Source organism: Barbus barbus (assembly GCF_936440315.1).
Source record: "Barbus barbus genome assembly, chromosome: 41".
NCBI lineage: Eukaryota > Metazoa > Chordata > Actinopteri > Cypriniformes > Cyprinidae > Barbus > Barbus barbus.
The window spans coordinates 7,565,226-7,588,096 of NC_136719.1; the positions used below are offsets into that span (position 1 = coordinate 7,565,226).

A 22,871-nucleotide genomic window follows, 5' to 3' on the forward strand; every position below is an offset into this window, starting at 1 on the left:
GGCATAACTGTAATTTGCAAACAGATAAGGTTGATTAAGACTAGTCTTACACAACCAAACGTTTATCAGCATGAAGTCTGCCCCACTTTAGTTTATTCTGGCCAGGAATCGCCCACTCTTACAGGAAGGGCTTGTCTGATTGACATATGGTGATAGTGAATCTGAAACGTGCTCGAGGATATCTAGTTTATGAGCTCAAAACCAACAGCTGTGTAAGTTCCCCTCTAGTAGATAAAGCAGTAGGTGTACACAGCATTTTACACTAGGCCATCTGCCTCTGTTTTGAATGTCTCCTACTCACTATTTTGAATGACGCTCGCTGACCTCACCTTTTGACAATCACAGCCAAACCACACACACACCCTTAAACGGTTTTTATTATGGTTATTATAATAAAGATATATACTATAACCTACCCACACACTAAAACTTGTTTTGTGCAATTTGGTGCAGTTTCTGATATTTATATGGGCCAAAAATTAAGATTGATTCTGATAGCTTGTAATGTGAATCAATGAGATCTTTATAACAATATAGCAGACTACTTACGTACATTAAATATAAAATATCAGCTGATCTCCCAATAATGTCTTAGTAAGATGATATTTAGTTGTTTAGTTTTATAATCAAAGCAGCACATAATGTGGGAGCAAACAATGCAATACAACATGATGATAGGGAGAACAACAAATAAGTGTTCCTTATGAGGTTTCAAATATTATGTGGATAATGAAATAAACCTAAGTTGCTTCAATCCAGTAAGTATTCATATTTAAATATTCCTAACAATATAAAAGTTCTTTACTATATAAAAATCAGTACAAACAAATTCACAGCAAAAAGACAAGTATCACACCCTGACATTTATATAATGCCACTAAAAGGTTTTATTTACTAAAAAAAAAAGTATACTATCAATCGCGTGACAAGTAGTAGATTGTGTGCAACAGGTTCTTCAGCAAAGCTGATCATGTTGATCATTTAGAAGCCTTAGAAATTTGCTACAGTATGCTTTATAGGGTTAAAACTAAGGTTGGATTAAGGTTAAATGGTGGATTCCTGGATGTTGCCCTGTGATTTTTCCTATAACATATGACATGCAGTCAGAAGTGAAGACACAGTGCATTGTGGGTATGTTTTGGAAAGATGTTAATGTGAGTGTTTACATTTCTGTCAGGCATGTTGTCTGCTTTATCAGTGAACTGTATTAACACGCTTTGTGTTTTGCAAATCAAGCATAAACTCCTCTCTCTCTACGTTATGTAAACAGCATTCATACACCCATAGCCATAAGAGCAATATATAATGGATGCCAGAGGAATCGTCAGAAGGAATATCTCTGGGTTGTGATCGGCAAGATCAAACAACCTTTCATTTAGTGTGTGAGTTATGGAATGCCAGATCGCTTCAGATTATGAAGGCTATGTGTGTGTGTGGTCTAGAGGAGAGGAATGCTTACTGCTGTACTGTGTGTCTGAAGGGCAATCCCTCTCTATCCACTCATTCACCACCAAGGACACCTGCATGACATTCCACAGCAGAGCACTTTGAACTGTGTCATTGCCAGAACAATGTGTGTGTGTGTGATGTTAAAACAGAAAGTAGTAGTCTTTTAAGCCGAGACGGACACACCTCTGATCCAACCATGCTCAGTTCAAATTTCAAGATGCAAAGAAATTTTACTGGCATGATGAAACCGGTTTTAAGTCGATTTAATGGTGCTTGTTAAGGCAAGCTTCACTATTAATATTGCTCAAGCTTAGAGATGAAGTTCAAAATCTGTAAGACTTTTGAAGACTGTTTTTGTTCATTCAATAAAAGTCAATGGGGGTCCAAAACAAAATTGGACACCATTCGGTATGTTTACATTCATTTTCATCATTGCATTTTTACCTCGATGATAGATCTAAAAAGAGAGCGGACTACATGTTAGAAGCACGTCTTAGCAAATACTTGACCAATGACAAAATCAAAGCATCTTTCAGTAGATGTAAAATATATGTAAACAAACATATCACAGCAAGTAAGTTTGAATCAAATTGAGATAAAAATCATTGGATTCTAGCATTTACATGCTTATTTTTTCCCCCTATCGATCAGTTTATGTAAGGTCTATACCACCTCTTTCAATCCGACTGAAATTGAATTCAGATCAAGCTCAATCAGAACAACTACTTAACAGTTATAGACTTAAAAACAAAGTGGAATTATTCAAAATTTCTTCTTTTATGTTCTGCAGAAGAAAGTAAGTCACGATGGTATATAAATGACAATTTTATAACACCTCAAATCTTTAAAGATCTGAAGAAACCTCTAAGTATTACATTTTGCATGCATTTATCTCGATTTTAGCAGTCATTCTCTCACAAAACCTGTCTGACACTGCTCCACAATCTGACAAGGCCTTTTTTATGAACCAGCCTGATTGGTCCTGACCAAACACTGGGCTTTTGTGATCTTCCATCCCTCCTAACTGGCTTAGTTCATTCACACCACTGTGAAAGTCAATAAACGTCTCCACAGGCAGCCATTCAATCACCTCCAGCCATTTGGACTGCTGCTGCTGCCGTGTGTGTGTGTGTGTGTGTGTGCGTTTCTGTAAAGGGTGGAGCCGTTTACAAGTACCAACCTGCCGCTTGTAAAACAAATGGGTGGTAAGAGATGAAAAGTCAGTTTGGAGTGTTGCTCGATGCCAAGCTGTTGCAGTTCACCTACTAACACAGAATACACTCACGGGCTCATTACAAAAATGCCTTTTATACAGCAAAACCTCATGCTCCGATCATAAATGCCAAATCTAAAATAAATCTCATAAAAATTAAACTCACACACACTTTTCTTTTTAAAACCTAATACAGAGACCCTTCAGAAAACCCCAAAGTGTGAGTGTGTGGTTATTCATTCTTTGCTAGTAAACTAATCTGGGCATATCTCACTGTTACACATTTACAAAGAAAGAATGCAGCTCTTAATGTTTCTCATGTTTGTACAAGCACCCTCTCCAGGCAGCAGCTGAACAGACCAAAAAAAACATTTGATCAGAAATTTAAAATTTAACAATTGCATCAAAGTGGAAATAATTCAATATGGGATCATTTAGATTTATATTATTATATTCACGTGTATTATATTGCTATACTTTAAATAATATTACTTATTATTATTACTATGTACTTTCAAAATGATTACTTTACTGTTATCAAATAAAAAGTGCGGATAATTCAATATGTTTTTTCATTTTATTATATTAGCTGTGTATAGCTAAATAGATTCAATTCATAAAAATAAAAAAAATTCTAGTTTGTTATTAAACTGTCATCATATAATGTAAATCATTTCAAGCAATTAACATGTTTTTGCAATGTTTTACTTCATTTAACACACACACTTATTCAAATATTATTAAATAGAAGGTGTAAACATTTAATACCAACCATGCTTTTTTTTTAACCTGCTTTACTTTCCCAATTTGAAATAATATACTGCTAAAACACACCACCTGCTGATTATTATATTCATCATTAAGTCATCTGCACTGCTGCATTTGTCACCATGTTCTTATACACCGTTTATATAACATACATAGCTGTTAAATTCACAATTAAATTCATGTCACGTTCATAATGCATATAATCTTTTGAGTTATCCAGATTGAACAGATTGAGTAAATAGATTAGTCTGCATATGGAAGGGCTTGAGAACGAGGCTCAACCAGAGCTCTGATTTACTGTCTGTGGAATACTAAATAAATTCAGGTAAAAGTAAAAATTAATCATGCAACTAGGTACTAGACTGCAATGGCAATTGCAGAAGTTAATATTATTAAAGGGATAGTTCACCCAAAAATGAAAACTCATCTCTCTCACCCTCACGTGGTTCCAAACCTTTATAACTCTCTTTCTGTGGAACACAAGAGAAGATATTTTGAAGAGTGCTAGTGTACAGTTTTGGTTCCAATAGACTTCCATTTTATGGACAAAAAATACAGCAAAAGTCAATGGGGACTAAAACATTCCTGAAATGATCCTCAAATGATTTCACGACTTGAGGTTGAGTAAATTATTAGGGATGCAACGATACCATTTTTTCAGATCCGATCCAGAAAATTCTGAGTATCGGCCAATTCCGATCCTATCCGATACCAGCGCAGTTTTTTTTTTTTAATCAATGTAGAATTTCTATACTTCCGTGTCACTCTTTTTTTTGTGTTAAACAATCTATTAGACAACTTCATTTTAATGAAAAATAACATGAAAAAATATATAGGGTCTGTTTACACCTGGTCACTTCATGCGTTTTGTAATATAAATCCGATCGCTCAAACCACTTCAGGAGTGGGCCGCATTCCAAACGAAACTGGACAAGTGTAAACGCATCTGGTTGTTGAAACCACATATGTAAATTTTACTTGTCCCAAAATGTAAAATAAAAATAAATGTGTGAGACCGTGTTATAGGCTATATGACATTATAGTCAGATATGACTGCGCTAATGCAACACGCATCGCCGCAGACGAGTAGCTGAGTATCTCTTCAGCAAGCAGACACGCAAACTGCCGCAAATGAAACTGAAAGACGCAGACGATCAACACAATACTCCATTAAAAGTATAAGACAAACTTATCTTTTCAGTGCTGATGCCGCGTGCTCTCCTATCACGGTCTTTGATCTTGAAATGAGCTGATAATTAATCAAATGCAGCGCTTATCTTTTGATTTCGTTGACGTGAACTTCATTACATTTAAATATAGCGCAGGAATTGAAGATCGGATTTATATCCGTTTTGCGACTTTGTGGCCATGTACAAATTGAAACGTTTTAACAAATCAGATAGATACCCAATCAGCGAAAGCGCATGAAATGACCAGGTGTAAACGGGCCCATTCATAATCTATGACAAAAATACTATTATAAATTAGGTTAGTGGATAATTTAGCAGCAAAATTTATTCTAGAAAAATCATGAGTGCCCAATTTTATAAAATCTAAACATTTAGTGATAACATTATTTAGTGGGGAACAAATAAAAGTGAATATACAAAGGACTATATCTGGTAAAATGTTACACATTGCTCTTTGTATTGTTGTAAGACATTAATGAAAACAAATATATTTATTTATTACAAAATTAAAAAGACATTTCTTTTAAATGTATATCACAATGAAGGCAGCGACATATGATAGAGCAGTCCTATCTATCATAAATCTTGCTGCCTCCATTACTGTGCTATACATTAGATTATTAATAGCCTTGATAGGACCGAACAAGAAACGCTATAAATAATCTTTCATTGCGCAAAAGCATTATAATACGAAAAGCTCCAATAGAGAGTGAATGATGCGCTTGAAGCAGCACGGAGTCACAGCGCGCAGCTCCGCATAGAGAAGTTCAAAGCACAAAGGAAAGAAATATTGGCACGTAGCTTATTAAATCTGTGCATAGTTTATTGATCCTTTTCGTTTAACAGTTTTAAATCTCAGTTATTGAGCACTCTTGGAGAGAGTTTCATCGTCTTGACTGTCTTAACCGAACGTGACAGTTTGAATGCAGCAGCAGAGAGAAGAATTTACGTGAACTTGAATTTAACGACTTAAATATTCATCTGTACCTCACATTAAACTATGGAACGGCTTCAGAACACTTGGACTTTCAGCTTTCTAATGTTTGTGTGCTTTCTGGGGCTTAACAATAACACAATAGTATACGCACAATATAAGATTTGGATCGGTCTCGTCTGACCGATACCCGATCCGGCAGAAATTCCAGTATCGGATCCGATACCGATCCTGAGTATCGGATCGATGCATCCCTATAAATGATGGCAGAATTTGCTTTTATTTTTGGGTAAACTACCCTTTTAAAGTATAACTGATGAATTTGCGTTAGGAATATGAGTGATAATTACTGCTATCAGTGGTTCATTAAATCCACTGACATACAGTATAGGAAACTTCTAGAAGCCAACAATGAATGCTACAAACTGACAAACTCTCTGGCCAATCCAATCAGGAAGCTCAGCAAACTGGCGAATGTTAACGCTTCATAGAGTTACACAAAATGGCAGACAACTTAAAATATATATAAAAAAAATTGGGAGATTTTTGCCAGCTGTCCATCTCCAAATGTACAGCAAATGTGTCCACACCACGCCAAGACCTCTTCACATCTTCCCGTCTCTTCCACACACGCTGACATGATACTCAATTCACTAGATACTCTCTCAGAGACCTCCAGTCAGGTCTAAATATATATCAGTGTTTGACTGTATCTGGTCAACAGTACGCTGCCAAAGCCTGTGTTTTCCGGAGATGATGGACAACAGCATTTGTGATGCTCTGGAGCTCCATATCAAACATGAAAAGGCCATCATCTGTTTTCCATACTACATCTCTTATTGCATCACTCCACTGTGGTTTACACAGGACTGAACGCACCATATGGACTGTATTTACATGCATTTACGTGTTGAAGGATATGTAAATTAAGCCAGAATTACATCATACCATTGCAGAGCGTAAAGATTATTCGGACTAATCTTAAAAAATACAATTTATCTTTTATCTAACAGAATGAGCTTCATTATGATTGATGCTCCAGCATTCTCATACATGTGCAAGTTCATATGCATTAAACAGAGATCGCTCTAGAAACACAGGGGTCATCATGAAGGTTAATTACTGCCTGTTTGATGAAGAGGGCCAGGTGTGAACTCTTACTTTTACGTTTGCTGACTTATAGCACATCTGCCTCCAGCTGGGGACCTAAGAGGGTAAACATACTTCAGGAAACTTCCTCCCTCTCTCTCTCTGCTTATTCAGTAGGTGAAATACAATCTTGTGTGTCCTTTTGAGCCCGGCTTGATCAAAAAGAGAAAAAGCCCACCTGCTGTTGCCATTCATTGTATATGCATCCTGGTCTGTCAGTGTTTCAGTCTGTCATGTCTGTGTGTGTGGACTGGGAAAGGTCATGATATTCATAAACAATTTTTTTTTTTTTTTTTTTATGTATGATTACATGAGCTGGAGGCACCATGATGTGGTGACACTAGACTTCATTGCATGTATTAATATATGCCTGATTATAAAGTTAATTTTCATTGTTTTAAGCTGTAAAGATATAAACATGGAAAAAAAGTACACAAATTTTCACTGGATATGTAATATTTATTTGTGGTGCTAATTTCCCCTATTCTACATTCAGATTACCTATTCGGCATTCTAACGTTAAAACCCTTCAAAATAATAAACATTTAAATTACACTTATAAAATGTGATCTTCAATAAATCTCAGAATACTGCAGAATAATGTTGTGATGACAAAATTCACTTGTGGCATTTAAAATTACTGATTTTAGTTTTTAATTTTCTCATGAGACAAAATATAAAAGTTTATTATAGCCCATAACAGAAAATAAATAAAAAAATACTTATGTCAGCCAGAATTGTATATCAGCAATACATTTCCAACCAGTTTTAGCCAATGAATATCATAACTTTTACAGTTATGCAAAATGACTGCATAAGTATTTTTTTAAATCACTTTATAAAGATTGCTAGGGAGGATTTTACATTTTGTCAGATACCAATCCTTGAAATTAAGAGATAAAAAAAAAATATACATGGGTGTAAAAAATAATGACTTATACTGACTGAAAAAAAAAAAAAAAGAAAATGTACTGGTAATTTTCTGCAAAGACATTATCTATTAATTATAAAGACATTTCCATTAACCATAAACACAACGCAATAGTGCAAAACTCAAAATACAGGTAAAACACCAGTAAAAATCAATATAGAAAATTAATTCATAATACAGTTGAGCCCTATTTTAACAGATCACTTTTTTTCCTCCAAGAAAGACATAAAACCTACTAGACTCAATAGTAATGTGACAGTTTAACAGCATGCACAACATTTTCATGGAAGTGTAAAAGACCTGTGAAAGTAAAACAGTTCTCCTCATCATAACAGCAAAAACACACTGACAGGAGAGAGAAGGACCACCGACTAACGTCCAACCTGGACAACAGTTCAAACCTGCATGCTGTGTGTGTGTGAGAGAGAGTGAGAGTGAGAGTGAGAGTGAGAGTGAGAGTGAGAGAGAGAGAGATGGGAAGAAAACAGCTGAATAGCTCTCTTCTAGAGCACTTCTGACACAAAATGTGTTTCCTCTAGATGAGCCTAAACTGCTGATGCTGTGGCCTCATAGACAGAGGATGAAGTACAATACAAGAGTTTGAAGATGAAAGGTGAAGTACGTGGAACAGAGAGAGTGTGTGCGAACCATAAAAAGAGTGAGAGAGAGAAACATCATGAAGAATGAGAAACAGAGAGATAGAGTCTGGACTGAAGTTCAGGAGGACGTCTAGATCTTGCCAAAACATTCAGTCATTCCTGGCTGCAGAAGTACAGCCGTGCCTTCGGACGATTTGTTTGAGTTTAGCCATTTTCTCACACTCATCACTCTTAAGCCTGAATCCATCAAAGAGAAAGCGAACAAAAAAAAACGCAACAGGTCACAGTACTTCAATCCAGTCATGATTTAATCATGAGGGGACTATGGGTGGGTTTCAGCAGGGCAGAATTACGATGGATTACCACACTGCTGCACAAACTCCCATCGGAGAACAACTAGCAAAATAACTATTCATTACCAAACGAGCATGTTTAGAATCCGGCGTGCTTTGATTTAAAGGGTAAGATCATCCGGAAATTAAACTTCTGTCAGCATTTACCCTCACTTCGCTCTAAAACTGTATGACGTTCTTTCTTCCCTGGAACATAGAAGATGAAGCTGTTGTTTTCCATACAATGAACTTTCCTACATGACTCTCTTCGAGCCATACAAAGTAAATGACATGGTGTGATCGCAAAAGGTTGTGATTAAATTAAATATTTACTCTGCTAGTTTCAGAATGAAGCATGGCACTGTGTTAATTTACATGCATGCAACTCATGATCCAGTGTTTGTTTCAGGTACAATGAAACATCATATGAGCTGTACACATGTAAATGAACACAGTGGGTCTTCACTCTGAAACTGGCAGTGCATATATTATTTGCCGCTTGTTGGTTTAATATTTGAAAAAGTAGAAATTCAGAAATAAACAAAAGTATTGTAATTTTGCAGTTGAACTATAAAATGTATTTATTAAATACTGTTTATAGAGTTTAGGCTATATTATTGCAATAAGTTTTATTTTAATATTTTTATTAATAAAAAAATGGGTATGTGCCATGAAAACACAGGTGGAACGTTTTTTTTTTACTTTGACTTTATGCTTACTCCAAGCAATTTGAGTTTGCTTGTTTAAAGAGTAAACCAAGTGCGAACAACCAAATTGTTCAGCTCTAAAAGGATAGTTTGCAAAATGTCATTCGTCAGCATTTTAAAATTATTTTTTTTATTTTCTATACAGATGCACTTCCCAACAAAATCACCCCAAACATTTTAAAATTATTAAGTCTATAGTTTTCCATCTGGTGGTAAATTTTACCAGATGAAAAAAGAAATACATGTGTGCATTATATATACACACACACACACACACACACACACAATCCAAATTTCAATACATATGAAGCACAGATAAATGAGAGGTCTAGTTAATTTTTTTTTTTTTTTTTTTTTTTTTTTTTTTATGATGAGTTCAAAAAATGACATACAGTAGTCCTTTAGTCTGTCCATCCAGGCCTTGCAATTAAACGCCTCATTTAATACGGTCTTAATCTGATCTGAGGTTTAAAATACCTCGTAATGACTCTGGGATAAGAAAAGATGGGCTGTCCAGGCCTACAGTCTAGACCACTAAACTACATTAAATGCAAAGTGATGCTGCTTCCTTGAAGACAATATTTATAGAACATTTTCTAAAACAGGTACATGTCCACACAGTCTAATTTGCAAGGAAAAACATACAATGCGATCACCCCAATTTCCAGCGACTACGACCTGCCAAGTAGTGAAGTGACATATTGCCAAGTATGGTGACCCATACTTGGAACTCGTGCTCTGAATTTAACCCATCCAACGTGCACACACACAGCAGTGAACACACACACACCGTGAACACACACCCGGAGCAGTGTGGGTTACCGGTCAGTCCAGAAAAACACAGCATTCAGATCCACTAAACGATCTCGCAGGCCCATTCTGAGAACTACATGCTGCTTTAGACACGCTCTCACGTAACAGAGATGGGAGTTACATATGCATGACTGGAAAGCATTGGACGGAAAAAGGGGCAAAAGGGGAAAAGAAAGACCAAAGGAAGACATACTGTAAAATAAGTGAAACAGAGAACGTGTGTGTGTGTCAGTCGTTTTGTTTTCATGAAATGTTACATCCATTTCTGCTGCATTTAAAAAGGTATTTATTAAAATAAATTATATTTCTTATACATCTAATTAATACATTTAAATTGTATAGTATAATGAGTTTGATTCCTCATAGGAACAGATTTGGAGAAAAGTGCACAAATCAAGCACGGTTTACAAATGGTCCAAAACACTTGATGCAAGAGGAAAAAAGGGGATGGACTTTTTCACTGGAGGAAGCGTTATTATGGATTATGGACTGGTATTTTAGCTGGAAGCGATGATTTAAAGTTCTTACAAACACACAGCTTTTCTCTTCCTTAGACATTAACTGATGGACTGGAACGGTGTGGATAACTGATGTTTTTATCAGCTGTTTGGACTCTCATTCTGACGGCACCCATTCACTGCAGAGGATTCACTGGTGAGTGATGTAATGCTAAATTTCTCCAAATCTGGTCCCGTCAAGAAACAAACTCATCTACATCTTGGATGGCCTGAGGACGAGTACATTTTCAGCAGTTTGTTTTTTTTGTGAATTATGCTTTAAAATACCAAGCACTTACATCAATAATAGTTGTGAAAAGCCCTCAAATGATGAGTAAATGTCCCCCCTCAATGTCTACAGGCCATGTCTTTTCGTCAGTTTTTCCTCATCATCTAAACTCAGACAGACAGGCACAAGCAAGCACATTTCGAGAGAGATGATGGTGACTTCTAGAACAGACCTTTTGCAATAGAATATGAAATGGTGAGTCAGATTCCATCAGCACTGCCCCAAAGGAAGGGCCCACTTCATCTGTTGTGCTGTCGGCAAGAGTTTCACCAGAGCGCTTCACACCACACACTGTCCTCACACACACACACACACACACACACACACACACACAATAACTGATAGGATGATCTTAAACCAACAGCCACCCACTCCCTTCTTCCTTTCCTAATTTAAAACGTCAGCTGGAATAACAATCTTGGTGAAATAATAGTAAACTCCCACAGAGTTACAGCAGGCCAGTATGGCTTGAAATTGGATAAACATACTTCAATTTGGAAGTACACTGATGCATTTTCAGCCAAATACACTAACGTCTTTGCAGTTTCGGTCGTTTAGTTTTTATTTCCACTCAATTTACGAGAGTTGAGTCATGCTCAAGCAATTAGCTAGTTGCTATTGCTAATGTGGCCTTGCTCATAATTAAAGGAATTAGCATTCCAACATTAGCGTGTGTGCTAGCTACACTCTCTGACCACGGACAATGGCAGAGTTTGTGAAAATGGCCTGGTTCCCATTCACGGTTAATGAGTGAGATGCCCGATTAGGGATCTCAGAGCAGCACAGATCCACATTCATGCCCCGAAGGTTAAAGGGTCATGCATGGGGCAGTAGCATTTTACTTCAACGCCTTCTTTTGCAAAATTCAGATAGTCAGCAAAGGCCGGTCTTCCAAGATGTAGGTGTCTTTTTCTTGAGAAGAACATGAAAGATTTTTAGTAGAAACCGTGGTCCTTCGTGATTCATAAAATGCACGTCAGCAGCTGCAAGTTTGAGAATAAAAAAAAAAAGCACAAAAAGAAACAAAACTCATACCCTTGGCCCCTGACAATATTTCTGAGGTCTTATGAAGCCAAATGATCGGTTTGTGCAAGAAACTGAACATGAGAGATATTTTCATGACTTTTTAGAATTTTGCTCAATTCTAGGCAATGACCATTCCTGATCCTTTCAGGGTTTCCGTGATGGTGGAAAAAGATCGTTGGATTAGGAATAGGTTTGGGTGTTTCAGATTTCACAGATTTCATAATTCAATTTCAATTCACAAGCTCTTGATACAAATTTGATTCAATTCAATATCAGTTCATTTGGTTACATATCAAGTACAGTACATGTCAATTTTTCTTGAGGATAAGTCTCTCTCAATTAAAACTGTAAACTATTCAAAGAACCCTGTCAGTTGATACAATATTACAGGTTAAAATTAACAACAGTCCAAATTTTAAAAATAAAAAAAAATATAGTGCATATATTTAGCTAAATTATCCTCTCTAGAGTTATTTTTTTCTAGCTGACTATTGAGCTATGGAAAGTAAAGCAACATTACCTGACATATTGTTTACAAGCCGTTTCATTGACGTCTTTCCACAGTTGAAACGCTGAAATGTTGAAACATCAGAAAATGTTGCAAGCTAAATTCAAACTTGAATTGCCCAAATATGCACCAAGGCATAAGGTTTCAAAAAACATTCTTAGGCCACAGCTTCAATATTGCAGCATTAATGCTACTTTTTTCTGGAATACAATTCCAGACTGGATGCATTCCAAAATATATCTGTGATGTAGTAGACCTAGTTTTAAACTCACTGAAGTGTGATTAAGAAGAAAACGCAGACAGGAAATGTTGGCATTCACTATTTTTAATTAAATTTAAAATTATGTTTTAGCATAGCATCCACTGAGCTATTTGTGAGACTGTGGCCTACACCTTTTTGTCTTTTTTCTACTCAATCCACACTGCTCCGACAGAGACAGGCAGGAAGGAAGAGGCACGGTGTGGATGGAGAGCACAGGCCAGACGTGTCCTCCATCCTCCACCGCTGAGCCCAACAGTTCAGACACAGGCTGAGGTCACTGGAGACCATTTAAACTGATACAATCAGAAAGCAAAAACCTCAAGAAGAAATAGGAGGGGGGGGCGGACACAAAAGGTGGATGTAGCAGATGTATTTGTCCACCCGTTCAACACGTACCAGCCAAGAATGTCGGTAACCAAACAGTTATCCCCACTGATTTTTTTTTTCTTACTATGAAGTCAATGGGGACCATTAGCATTTTGTTTTAAGCAAGAAACACATTCTTTGTGTTATTAAACTGCACCATGGGATGAGAAGAGTGGCCTAATTCATTTGCTCAAGAGCTTGTTCCCATGACTTCCTCTATGACTTTAGTCCCATTCATCACACACCTGGCCAGAAGTGGTCACTGATTGGTCAAAATATGATCAATGACATATTTACTCAGCAAACAGTGCAGCACAATACCTTACATATTAACATTTCTCCAGACCTTCAACATCAACATCAGTCCATCAACCAGCCAACGGTTGTCAAGGGAATTTAAGTTGCCCCATTCTTAGTGATTAGAAGAGCAGGATATTGAACGTGAATTAAAAGTCAAGCTTTCTACTGACTAGTTAAACATGTTTCATCCAGAACTAAGTGCAACTTTTCGGATCACAGTGTGACTGCATTCTCTGGCAATATTTAAGCATGTAAATCTTCACAATGTCAAAGATTACACTTAAATCAAGCACATTCCTTAATCTGAACACACATTCGGGATTGCCTAGCCCACAGTTCTCTCAGGTCGTGACCACTCTTATCAGGCAGATGAGCAACTAAAGCGTGGAGCGGCTGGCCGGGTGTAAGAGGTGGATAAGAGGACAAGTGTGAGTGTTTCAGATGGGTCAGGCTGATTCGGAAAAGTGCATTAGCACAGATGGGGAACATCTCATGTTCATTAGGGAATACTGACGAAAACACGCTCAATTTTTGCCAGTCTCATTAAATGAAGCTTTCCAACAGGGATTTAACAGGGACTTAAAAGACTAAAGCACAGAGATGAGCCTCCAGGCCAGGTGTGGGTGTGTGTGTGTTGTGTGCTTGTCCCCCTGTTGTATTTCCCCAAGCGACTACAGCCTCACTCATCAGAGGTAAAGAGCATGTGGTGAGCTTCCTCCCAACTTAAAAAAAAAAAAAAAAAAAAAAAAAAAAAAAAAAAAAAAAAAGAGAGACTCTGTGCTACTGTCCGGTATGTACATTACAGGCTCTCCTAAACATAAAGACCACAGAGAACTCAAAAGCAGTGGTGGGCTAACAATAATGTCTCTTACAGTTGATTTCTTGTGGTTATACACTGGAAAAAAAAAAAAGGACAATATCTTGAATAGGGGTGTGCTCAAAATATCGATTCTTAGATACATACCGATATAATAAAAAAAAGATACAGTATCGATATTCTAGCCCTTAGTATCGATACTCCGCCCAGCCATTAGGGGGCGCAGCGGCGCCCGCGAGTTTAAAAAAAAACTCATGGAAAATGTTAAAGCAAGATGTAGCATTTAAGCGATTTCATAGTGAAATATGTTATGGCAGTACATGGTGTCACAAAAAATAATTATAAGAAGATTTAATAAGTTAAGAATAATAAGAAGAAGATTTTGTGCTTGTGTGAGCTCAGACTGTACCCTTGGAAAGTTAAATGTTGACTTGTGGTAATTTCCAGATTAATACAATTTGTGTACAATTAATCAGAGCACTTAAAGTTGCAAATATTTAAGCAAAATGCACTTTGTTATAATGCACTTTTGTCTTCATTAAATTGAAGAAAAATGCAGAGTTCTGTTTGTTGAGTAAATGTGTTCAGCATTAACTAATTGGCTCTGGCCCATGTATTTTTATTGAATCGTATCGAATCGTGTCACATTGTATCAAATCGTATCGAGACATCTCTGTATCGAGGTACGTATCGAATCGTGACCTGTGTATCGAGGTATGTATCGTATCGCCAGGTTCTCCAAGGTATACAGCCCTAATCTTGAACTTTAACATACATACACTGAACAAAATTATAAACGCAAAACACTTTTGTTTTTGCCCCCATTTTTCATGAGCTGAACTCAAAGATCTAAGACTTTTTCTATGTACACAAAAGGCCTATTTCTCTCAAATATTGTTCACAAATCTGTCTAAATCTGTGTTAGTGACCACTTCTCCTTTGCCGAGATAATCCATCCACCTCACAGGTGTGGCATATCAAGATGCTGATTAGACAGCATGATTATTGCACAGGTGTGCCTTAGGCTGGCCACAATAAAAGGCCACTCTAAAATGTGCAGTTTTATCACACAGCACAATACCACAGATGTCGCATGTTTTGAGGGAGCATGCAATTGGCATGCTGATGGCAGGAATGTCCGCCAGAGTTGAATGTTCATTTCTCTACCATAAGCAGTCTCCAAAGGCGTTTCAGAGAATTTGGCAGTACATCCAACCGACCTCACAACCGCAGACCACGTGTAACCACACCAGCCCAGGACGTCCACATCCAGCATCTTCACCTCCAAGATCGTTTGAGACCAGCGACCCGGACAGCTGCTGCAACAATCGGTTTGCATAACCAAAGAATTTCTGCACAAACTGTCAGAAACCATCTCAGGGAAGCTCATCTGCATGGTTGTCGTCCTCATCGGGGTCTCCACCTGACTGCTGTTCGTCATCGTAACCGACTTGAGTGGGAAAATGCTCACATTCGATGGCGTCTGGCACTTTGGAGAGGTGTTCTCTTCACGGATGAATCCTGGTTTTCACTGTACGGGGCAGATGGCAGACAGCGTGTATGGCGTCGTGTGGGTGAGCGGTTTGCTGATGTCAACGTTGTGGATCGTGTGGCCAATGGTGGCGGTGGGGTTATGGTATGGGCAGGCGTATGTTATGGACAACGAACACAGGTGCATTCTATTGATGGCATTTTAAATGCACTGAGATACCGGACATGTCACCCATTGAGCATGCTTGGGATGCCCTGGATCGGGGTATACGACAGCGTGTTCCAGTTCCTGTCAATATCCAGCAACTTCGCACAGCCATTGAAGAGGAGTGGACCAGCATTCCACAGGCCACAATCAACAACCTGATCAACTCTATGCGAAGGAGATGTGTTGCACTGCGTGAGGAAAATGGTGGTCACACCAGATACTGACTGGTTTTCGTCAGTTGATATCGCCAATTTAAAAAGCAGTTATGTTTTCTCTTTTTAAATAAAATCGTACAAATTCATTTGCTTATGGCAATTCGTAAACTACTTTTTTTTTTTTTTGCTTTAAATCGAATCTTGCAAATTCATTCAATATTGCTCATTTGTGACTGCAAAATCAAATTGTACAAATTCGATATCACCAATTCGTAAAATAGTTGTTTTCAGGCCGACACGTGTCCGTTTTTAAGAGAGTTTCAGCAGTCACCATCTGACTAGTAAAGAAAACCCCACCTTGCTAGAGGGAGAACCAGATTAAATTGAGGGCTGTCTGGCTCAGTTTCCTATCATCTCAGTGGGGGTTGGGAGTTATTTTCAGACAGCCGCAGACATGCCCTACTGTGCACTTAATGACTGCCACTCCAGGCCAAACGCTTTTACTTTAGCGCAATTGGGTTAATATTCAGCAGATACTCATTTACTCTGGGAATGCTGCTTTAAAACGGGACTCAGAGAGAATGTGCACGTTTAGTGTGACAGTGAAGCCATCTACACACACACACACACACACACACACACACAGTAGGGGTCATGTGTGTTAGTGTTGTTTGTGAAGTGATACTCAGAGTTCTTCATTAATTTACAATGGCTATTAAAAGGATTTACAAAAAGTCTTTTATGACTAATGTGTTCGACAGCATGCAGTAAAAACACTGAATGGTTTGCAGACACTCAGAACAGAGCAGAGATCTGTGCTACATGAAGCGGTTATCTAGTATGGCTTGTAAATCCAAAACTGCTGTCAGCACACACATACAGGCCTATACACACTATGAACGATAGAGTTGTCCGCGTTAACTAAAACGATAAAAAATCTTTTTTTTAAATAAAGCTGAAAAAGTAAATTAATATTAAATGACAAATAATGTTGATATGGTGCTTCTGCAGTAAAATAAGTTGAAGTACAAAAATTACTAAAACTGAAATAAAAATAAAGCTAAAAAAAAAGCACAAAATTAGTAAACTAAAATTAAATAGAAATGCTACAAAAATAAAACAAATCAATACTATAATGGTACAGAAATAATACATCTAAATAAAATATATCCTATATATTTTACTGACAAAAAGAGGTTGTTTATCTCATTTGCTATTCCATCACATCTAACTTTTGTTAAATTATTAGGGATGGGTCCTGTTAGACGACTATCAACCAACAAGTCAACCGATCAATCAATTAGTGACATTTAATTTAAACATGTTTTTTAGGTGGCATTTACAAACGACATCTGACGGTAGTCAGACGAACCCAAAATCAGCCTAATTTAAGGGCTTCCTTTAAAGGTCGCAAAGAAGCAGAATATTTTAGGAAACTTTCCAGGATTTTTTGCAAACTTTCAGAAAATGTTTCCGGAAATTTAAATATAATATAATTGCATGGACTCTAATGAGGCTAAATGGTTAAAACAATAAACCAAAATCAAACAAAAGTGAATGAAATCAATCATCATCATTACACAATAGAATTACAATAGAATTTGCCTGATATGGTCATGAAGGCCAAAGATGTGCTCTCGACATTGAGAAACACACCTTTCAAGTTCTCTGGAAGAGTCACAAAAAGTCGTATGAACAGTTGAAAGTCTTCGAAAACTCTTCTGGGAAGAGTTTCCTAAACTGGCCAACAGGAAAACAGCATGGGGAGAGGCAGCTTTGTGTTGCGTTTAGGTCTCTCTCCAGTAATACTACAAGTTAATGGAAGAGGCCAAGATATATCCTCTCACACAGAAACCCAACAGTTACATCTGAGCCAAGTTTGCACCGAAAACACACCCACAAACTCATTTTCCATCTGATCTGGCCCACATCTATCACAAACGGCATTTAATTTCAACAATCTTTCTGCCATGCCATATTAAGTCCTACAGCATAGAATGGTGAACACAACCAACATCTGCTCAAAAGATTTACTCATAAACTTCAACTTCATACAGAACATGCGTATTAATAAATACAGACTGTAAAAAATTAAAAAGCCAAAACCTCTTAGAGGTCAGAACCAAAGAAATATCTTGATGCTTCCATCAGGGACGAGGCATTTGTTTTGGGTTCCTCAGATGTTTTCTAGCAGTGCCAAGCCAATTTGTAATTTCATCCGAGAAGATCCAAAAAGCAACTAGTAATTAAGGCTTTACCGCAAACCAATAAGAGCTCCACCATTTCTTTCAAGCAACAAAGTTAAACGTTAGTTAAACGTTGCTATAGAAACACAGAGCCAAAAGGGTAAGACTGTTGACTGTTGCCCAACATATGTTTCTTGGTGATGGGAAACATCCATCTGCTGGCAGAGTAAACAGCAGAAAGCAAGGAATGTGTTAAAGGGTTAGTTCACACAAAAATGAAAATTAGCCTGTGATTTACATGCCCTCGAGACATCCTAAGTGTATATGACTTTCTTCTTTCAGACGAATCCAATCGGAGTTATATTAAAAATTGTCCTGGCCCCTCCAAGCCTCACAATGGGGGTAAGCAGGTGCTTTTCGTCAACAGTCCAAGAGACATTAAATAAAGTGCACGCATCCACAATAAAACGAGCCTCACACGGCTAGGGGGATGAATAAAGGCCTCCTGTAGCGAATCCATGCGTTTTCATAAGAAAAATATCCATACTTCAAAAGTAATAAACACTTTTCTCTCACTTCCGCTGACTGTCGTACACGGAAGCCGTTCTGGAGGATGACGTAGGAGGACATATGCGTCGCGCGCGCCTCTGAGATATGCTAGTCACACAGATTTGTTTACTGGAGCAAATGAAGCAAAGTTTCCTTAGTTTAGCAAAAAAATAAAAATAAAAAAAAAGTCTCCTTTTTCAAACTTTCTTTACAAATCCTCCACTTCTAATTCGTGACCGGCGTTTTGTTCTCTCTCCATGTTCGTCACTAATCACACAGCGCCGACGTCCTACGTCATCCGGCGGAACGACTTCCGTGTACCACAGTTAGATGAAGTGAGAGATTTATAACATTTGAAATATGGATATTTTTCTTACAAAAACGCATGGATTCACTACAGGAGGCCTTTATTCACCCCCTAGAGACGTGTGAAGCACGTTTTATTACGGATGTGGCGGAAGTACCCCCCCAGTGTTTACAAAGCAATCGTGCAAAAAAAGTCAAACGGCCTTTACAAAAAAAAGGTAAAACAATCATGTCTGAAGATTATAAAGTTGAAGGAGAAAATGAGATGAAGTTTTTCGCCCTACTCTACCTTTTTTGAACCAAAGTACATAGATGAAGCACTAACTGCGCATGTTCTTTCCAACGCGATTACATAATGCACTAATCCTTTAAATCATACCAAGTGCAAATTTAAAGAAATAGTTAAAACGTTCATTTTCAGACATTTAACATCAAATACTGATTAGATTTGAAAGACGACGTGCATATTTTGAGCAAATAATAACTAGGAAACTTTAGCTGTGTCCCAATTCAGAGGCTAAACACTTCAGAGGCTGTGCACTTAAAAGGCCGCTATATATTAAAAAAAAAAAAAAAAAAAAAAAAAAAAAAAAAAGCATCTTTTGGAAGAATTTTAAACAGTCTAAATCTAATCTAAAAAAATCTTTAGAAATTAATGTACACTGAAAACCAATACATTTAAAAGTGCAATCTGCCATTTTACTCTAACAAAAATACAAATGAATAAAAAAATAATAATAATAATAAAAAACAAACTGTCCTGCTGTCACCATCGCGCAATGAAATTTGGGACAATCTGGGCCACAAAAGATCCATTTGTTGTGTCCTTCATGTTCCAGGATACACAGACCGCATTTCAAGAAGTCTTCGAAATGGGTCTTCAAATGCAATCTTCAAAGGACACAGTCTCTGAATTAAGATACGACTTTTGTATGATCAGCAGACTGAAGTCTGCTTGAGAAGACTTGGAATACAGTACATGAGCTGCATGGACTACTTTTGTGTTGCTTGTTTTGTCATTTTTGAAGCTAAACAGCCATCGTCCTCATTCACTTTAAAAATCTGGAATACAGCAGCTTGGGCATTCTTCAACATTACTTATATATATATATATATATATATATATATATATATATATATATATATATATATATATATATATTGGGTTTAGAACAAATTGGGAGTGAGAAAATGGCATTTCAGCTAAACTATTCCTTTGGTTAGCTAATTCATAAATAATGCATGGAGAACTAAGTGTGCAAGCAATTGGGACATTATCAAACTTTTAGTCTCCAATCTAATAGTAACTCAATCCATATGGCTTTGTGAATATTTCAATAGTTCAGAAAAGCTGTCAGTGTTTGTCCTGGCTTCAGAGGAGGTCTTCTGAGAATGCAAAGGGATATGGCATTGCAACATGATTAATAAAACATGTCAAAATCCACCCTATTAACTCCATTAAGGCTGACACCTGGAAGATGACACTGGACCAGCTGCATTGCATCTGTTCATCAATCTGCCCCACTAATCAACCAATCACTGGTCCGAACATCTAATATAGGTCATAGAGACTTTTGACATCAAATTATAATTCAGGTGTCTATATTTTACTCGCAACTTAGTGTCACTCTCCTTCAATGCATTTTGATGGACACCTAATGCAATTCAATGAAATGGGTGTTGTCCATTTTTTTCTTTTATTAGATTTTAAATATTTTGTCAGACAAACAATAACTTCAAGTGTTAATAAACTGCACTGTGTCATCTAAAGCAAAATTCAAACAAAAATGTTGAAAAAGTAACCAGGTGAAAGGTGACAGGGTTGACAGTTTTACCATTAATCTATCATTATTAGTATCCAGCTCAATGTCAAATCAGTACAAAGTGTGGTTTATGCTGATTATATGCAACTGAATGCTGATATTTTGACACTACATATCCAGTTTACAATAATTACTTGTCATCATGATAATTTGTATGGCTATTTAAAATCATCCCCTACTAATAAACAAAATGTAAGATAAAATGATAAAAAAAGACAACGTGCTTGAAAAATTGATGATGTCAATATATTTTTAATCTATGGATATGTAAGTCGTTGTAATAAGGGAAGGTTACAAGGGAATGAGAATAGTAACAAGGTTAATAATAAATATCTGCTCAAATTAAAAAGTTAATCAAAATAGTAATATAATAATAATAAAAAAACAGAAACAGGGCAAAAAGGCAACATGGACAATGTAAAAAAATGAAATAAAAACAACTATTAGATCTTTGTAAACAAATACTAAAAGTAGCTGTCAGTTTTGCATGGGAAGAGTCATTGTTAAAATGTTCATGAGTTATACAAAATACTCATCCATGGAATTACACTGACAGTTCTTAAGTTAATTTATACTAATTAAATAACTTCAAAATTGATTAGCAACATCATAACCAGTTTTCACTGAACTTTGACCACGCAAACACTTGTGTTTGAACATCTCAGCCCGTGCATTAGACTATAAACACAGTAACAGTAGCTTTCATTTAATCAAAACATCCCAATAACGTGACATCCAGACCCCCGATACAATGAACAAACATAGTTTCTATTTCAAAGTTACAAAGTTACAACAGCTCAACAGCATTGTTCAACAGCAACATGTTTCCACACCTCAACAAAAATGATCCATCTTACCTTCTGTCAGCCATGTTCCTCACATTGTTTATGGAAGTGAAAGCAGTGAGATGTGTCCTCTGGCAGAAACTGCGCAGACTGCACTGAGGCTGTGAATGTGGAGTTCAGGCTTTCTGTCCCGCTGGAGTTCGAGGCAGACAGTGGAGTGGGTCATTCCCCCGCCCTCTTCAGTATGGGCCATGCTCGAGGAATCTGATCTCCACCGCTGCCTGCTGTAGTTTCACTGAGGCTGCATGAGCACTCATACAGTCGGCGCTCACAGTTAGACGCGTGGCGCCATCTTCTGGCGAGTCTAGGCAGTACGGCACTTCTTTTAATAGTACTTCACAAGTAGGCCTTCATGCTGTAAACCAGGGTTGTCCAAACTCGGTCCTGGAGGGCTGGTGTCCTGCAGAGTTTAGCTCCAACCCTAATCAAACACACCTGAAGCAGCTAATCAAGCTCTTACTGGGTATACTAGAAACTTCCAGGCAGGTGTGTTGAGGCAAGTTGGAGCTAAACTCTGCAGGACACCGGCCCTCCAGGACCGAGTTTGGACAGCCCTGCTGTAAACTTTGGAAGACCATTTCCGTCAATGAATAAAAATTTTTTTAAAATTAGATTTTTTCTCAGAATTGAGATATAAACTCGCAATTGTACGAAATTAAGTCAAAAATGCGAGATATAAACAAGCAATTCTGACTATATGAACTCGTGATTGCGAGTTAAGTCAGAATTGTGAGATATAAACTCACTATTCTGAGAAATTAAGTCAGAATTATTCTGAGAACATAGTCTTTTTTCTCCTCAAAAAATCAGAATTGTGAGATTAAAAAGTAGCAATTACCTTTTTTATTTTTTATTCAGTGGCGGAAACGGGCTTCCGTAGTAGAGCAGGGGTCACCAGACTTGGTCCTGGAGGGCCGGTGTCCTGCAGAGTTTAGCTCCAACTTGCCTCAACGCACCTGCCTGGAAGTTTCTAGTATGCCTAGTAAGAGCTTGATTAGCTGCTTCAGGTGTGTTTGATTAGGGTTGGAGCTAAACTCTGCAGGACACCGGCCCTCCAGGACTGAGTCTGGTGACCCCTGGTGTAGAGGATGATACTGTTAATTTATGCTGCTGAAGATAGGCCTAATAATATAACAAAATAATAATACGAAATATCTC

The 22,871-nt window shown here is 37.3% G+C and overlaps 1 protein-coding gene across 1 annotated transcript in view; it reads right to left on the reverse strand.

The window, feature by feature from the left end:
• Positions 1–21,897, reverse strand: part of LOC306860712 (rho GTPase-activating protein 39-like) — a 73,387-nt gene extending 51,490 nt beyond the window's left edge. The window contains exon 1 of the mRNA XM_079402549.1: positions 21,726–21,897. Coding sequence (XP_079258675.1) covers positions 21,726–21,739 — 14 coding nt within the window. The 5' untranslated portion in view covers positions 21,740–21,897. The remainder of the gene's footprint in view (positions 1–21,725) is intronic.
• Between the last annotated feature and the right edge of the window lie 974 nt (positions 21,898–22,871).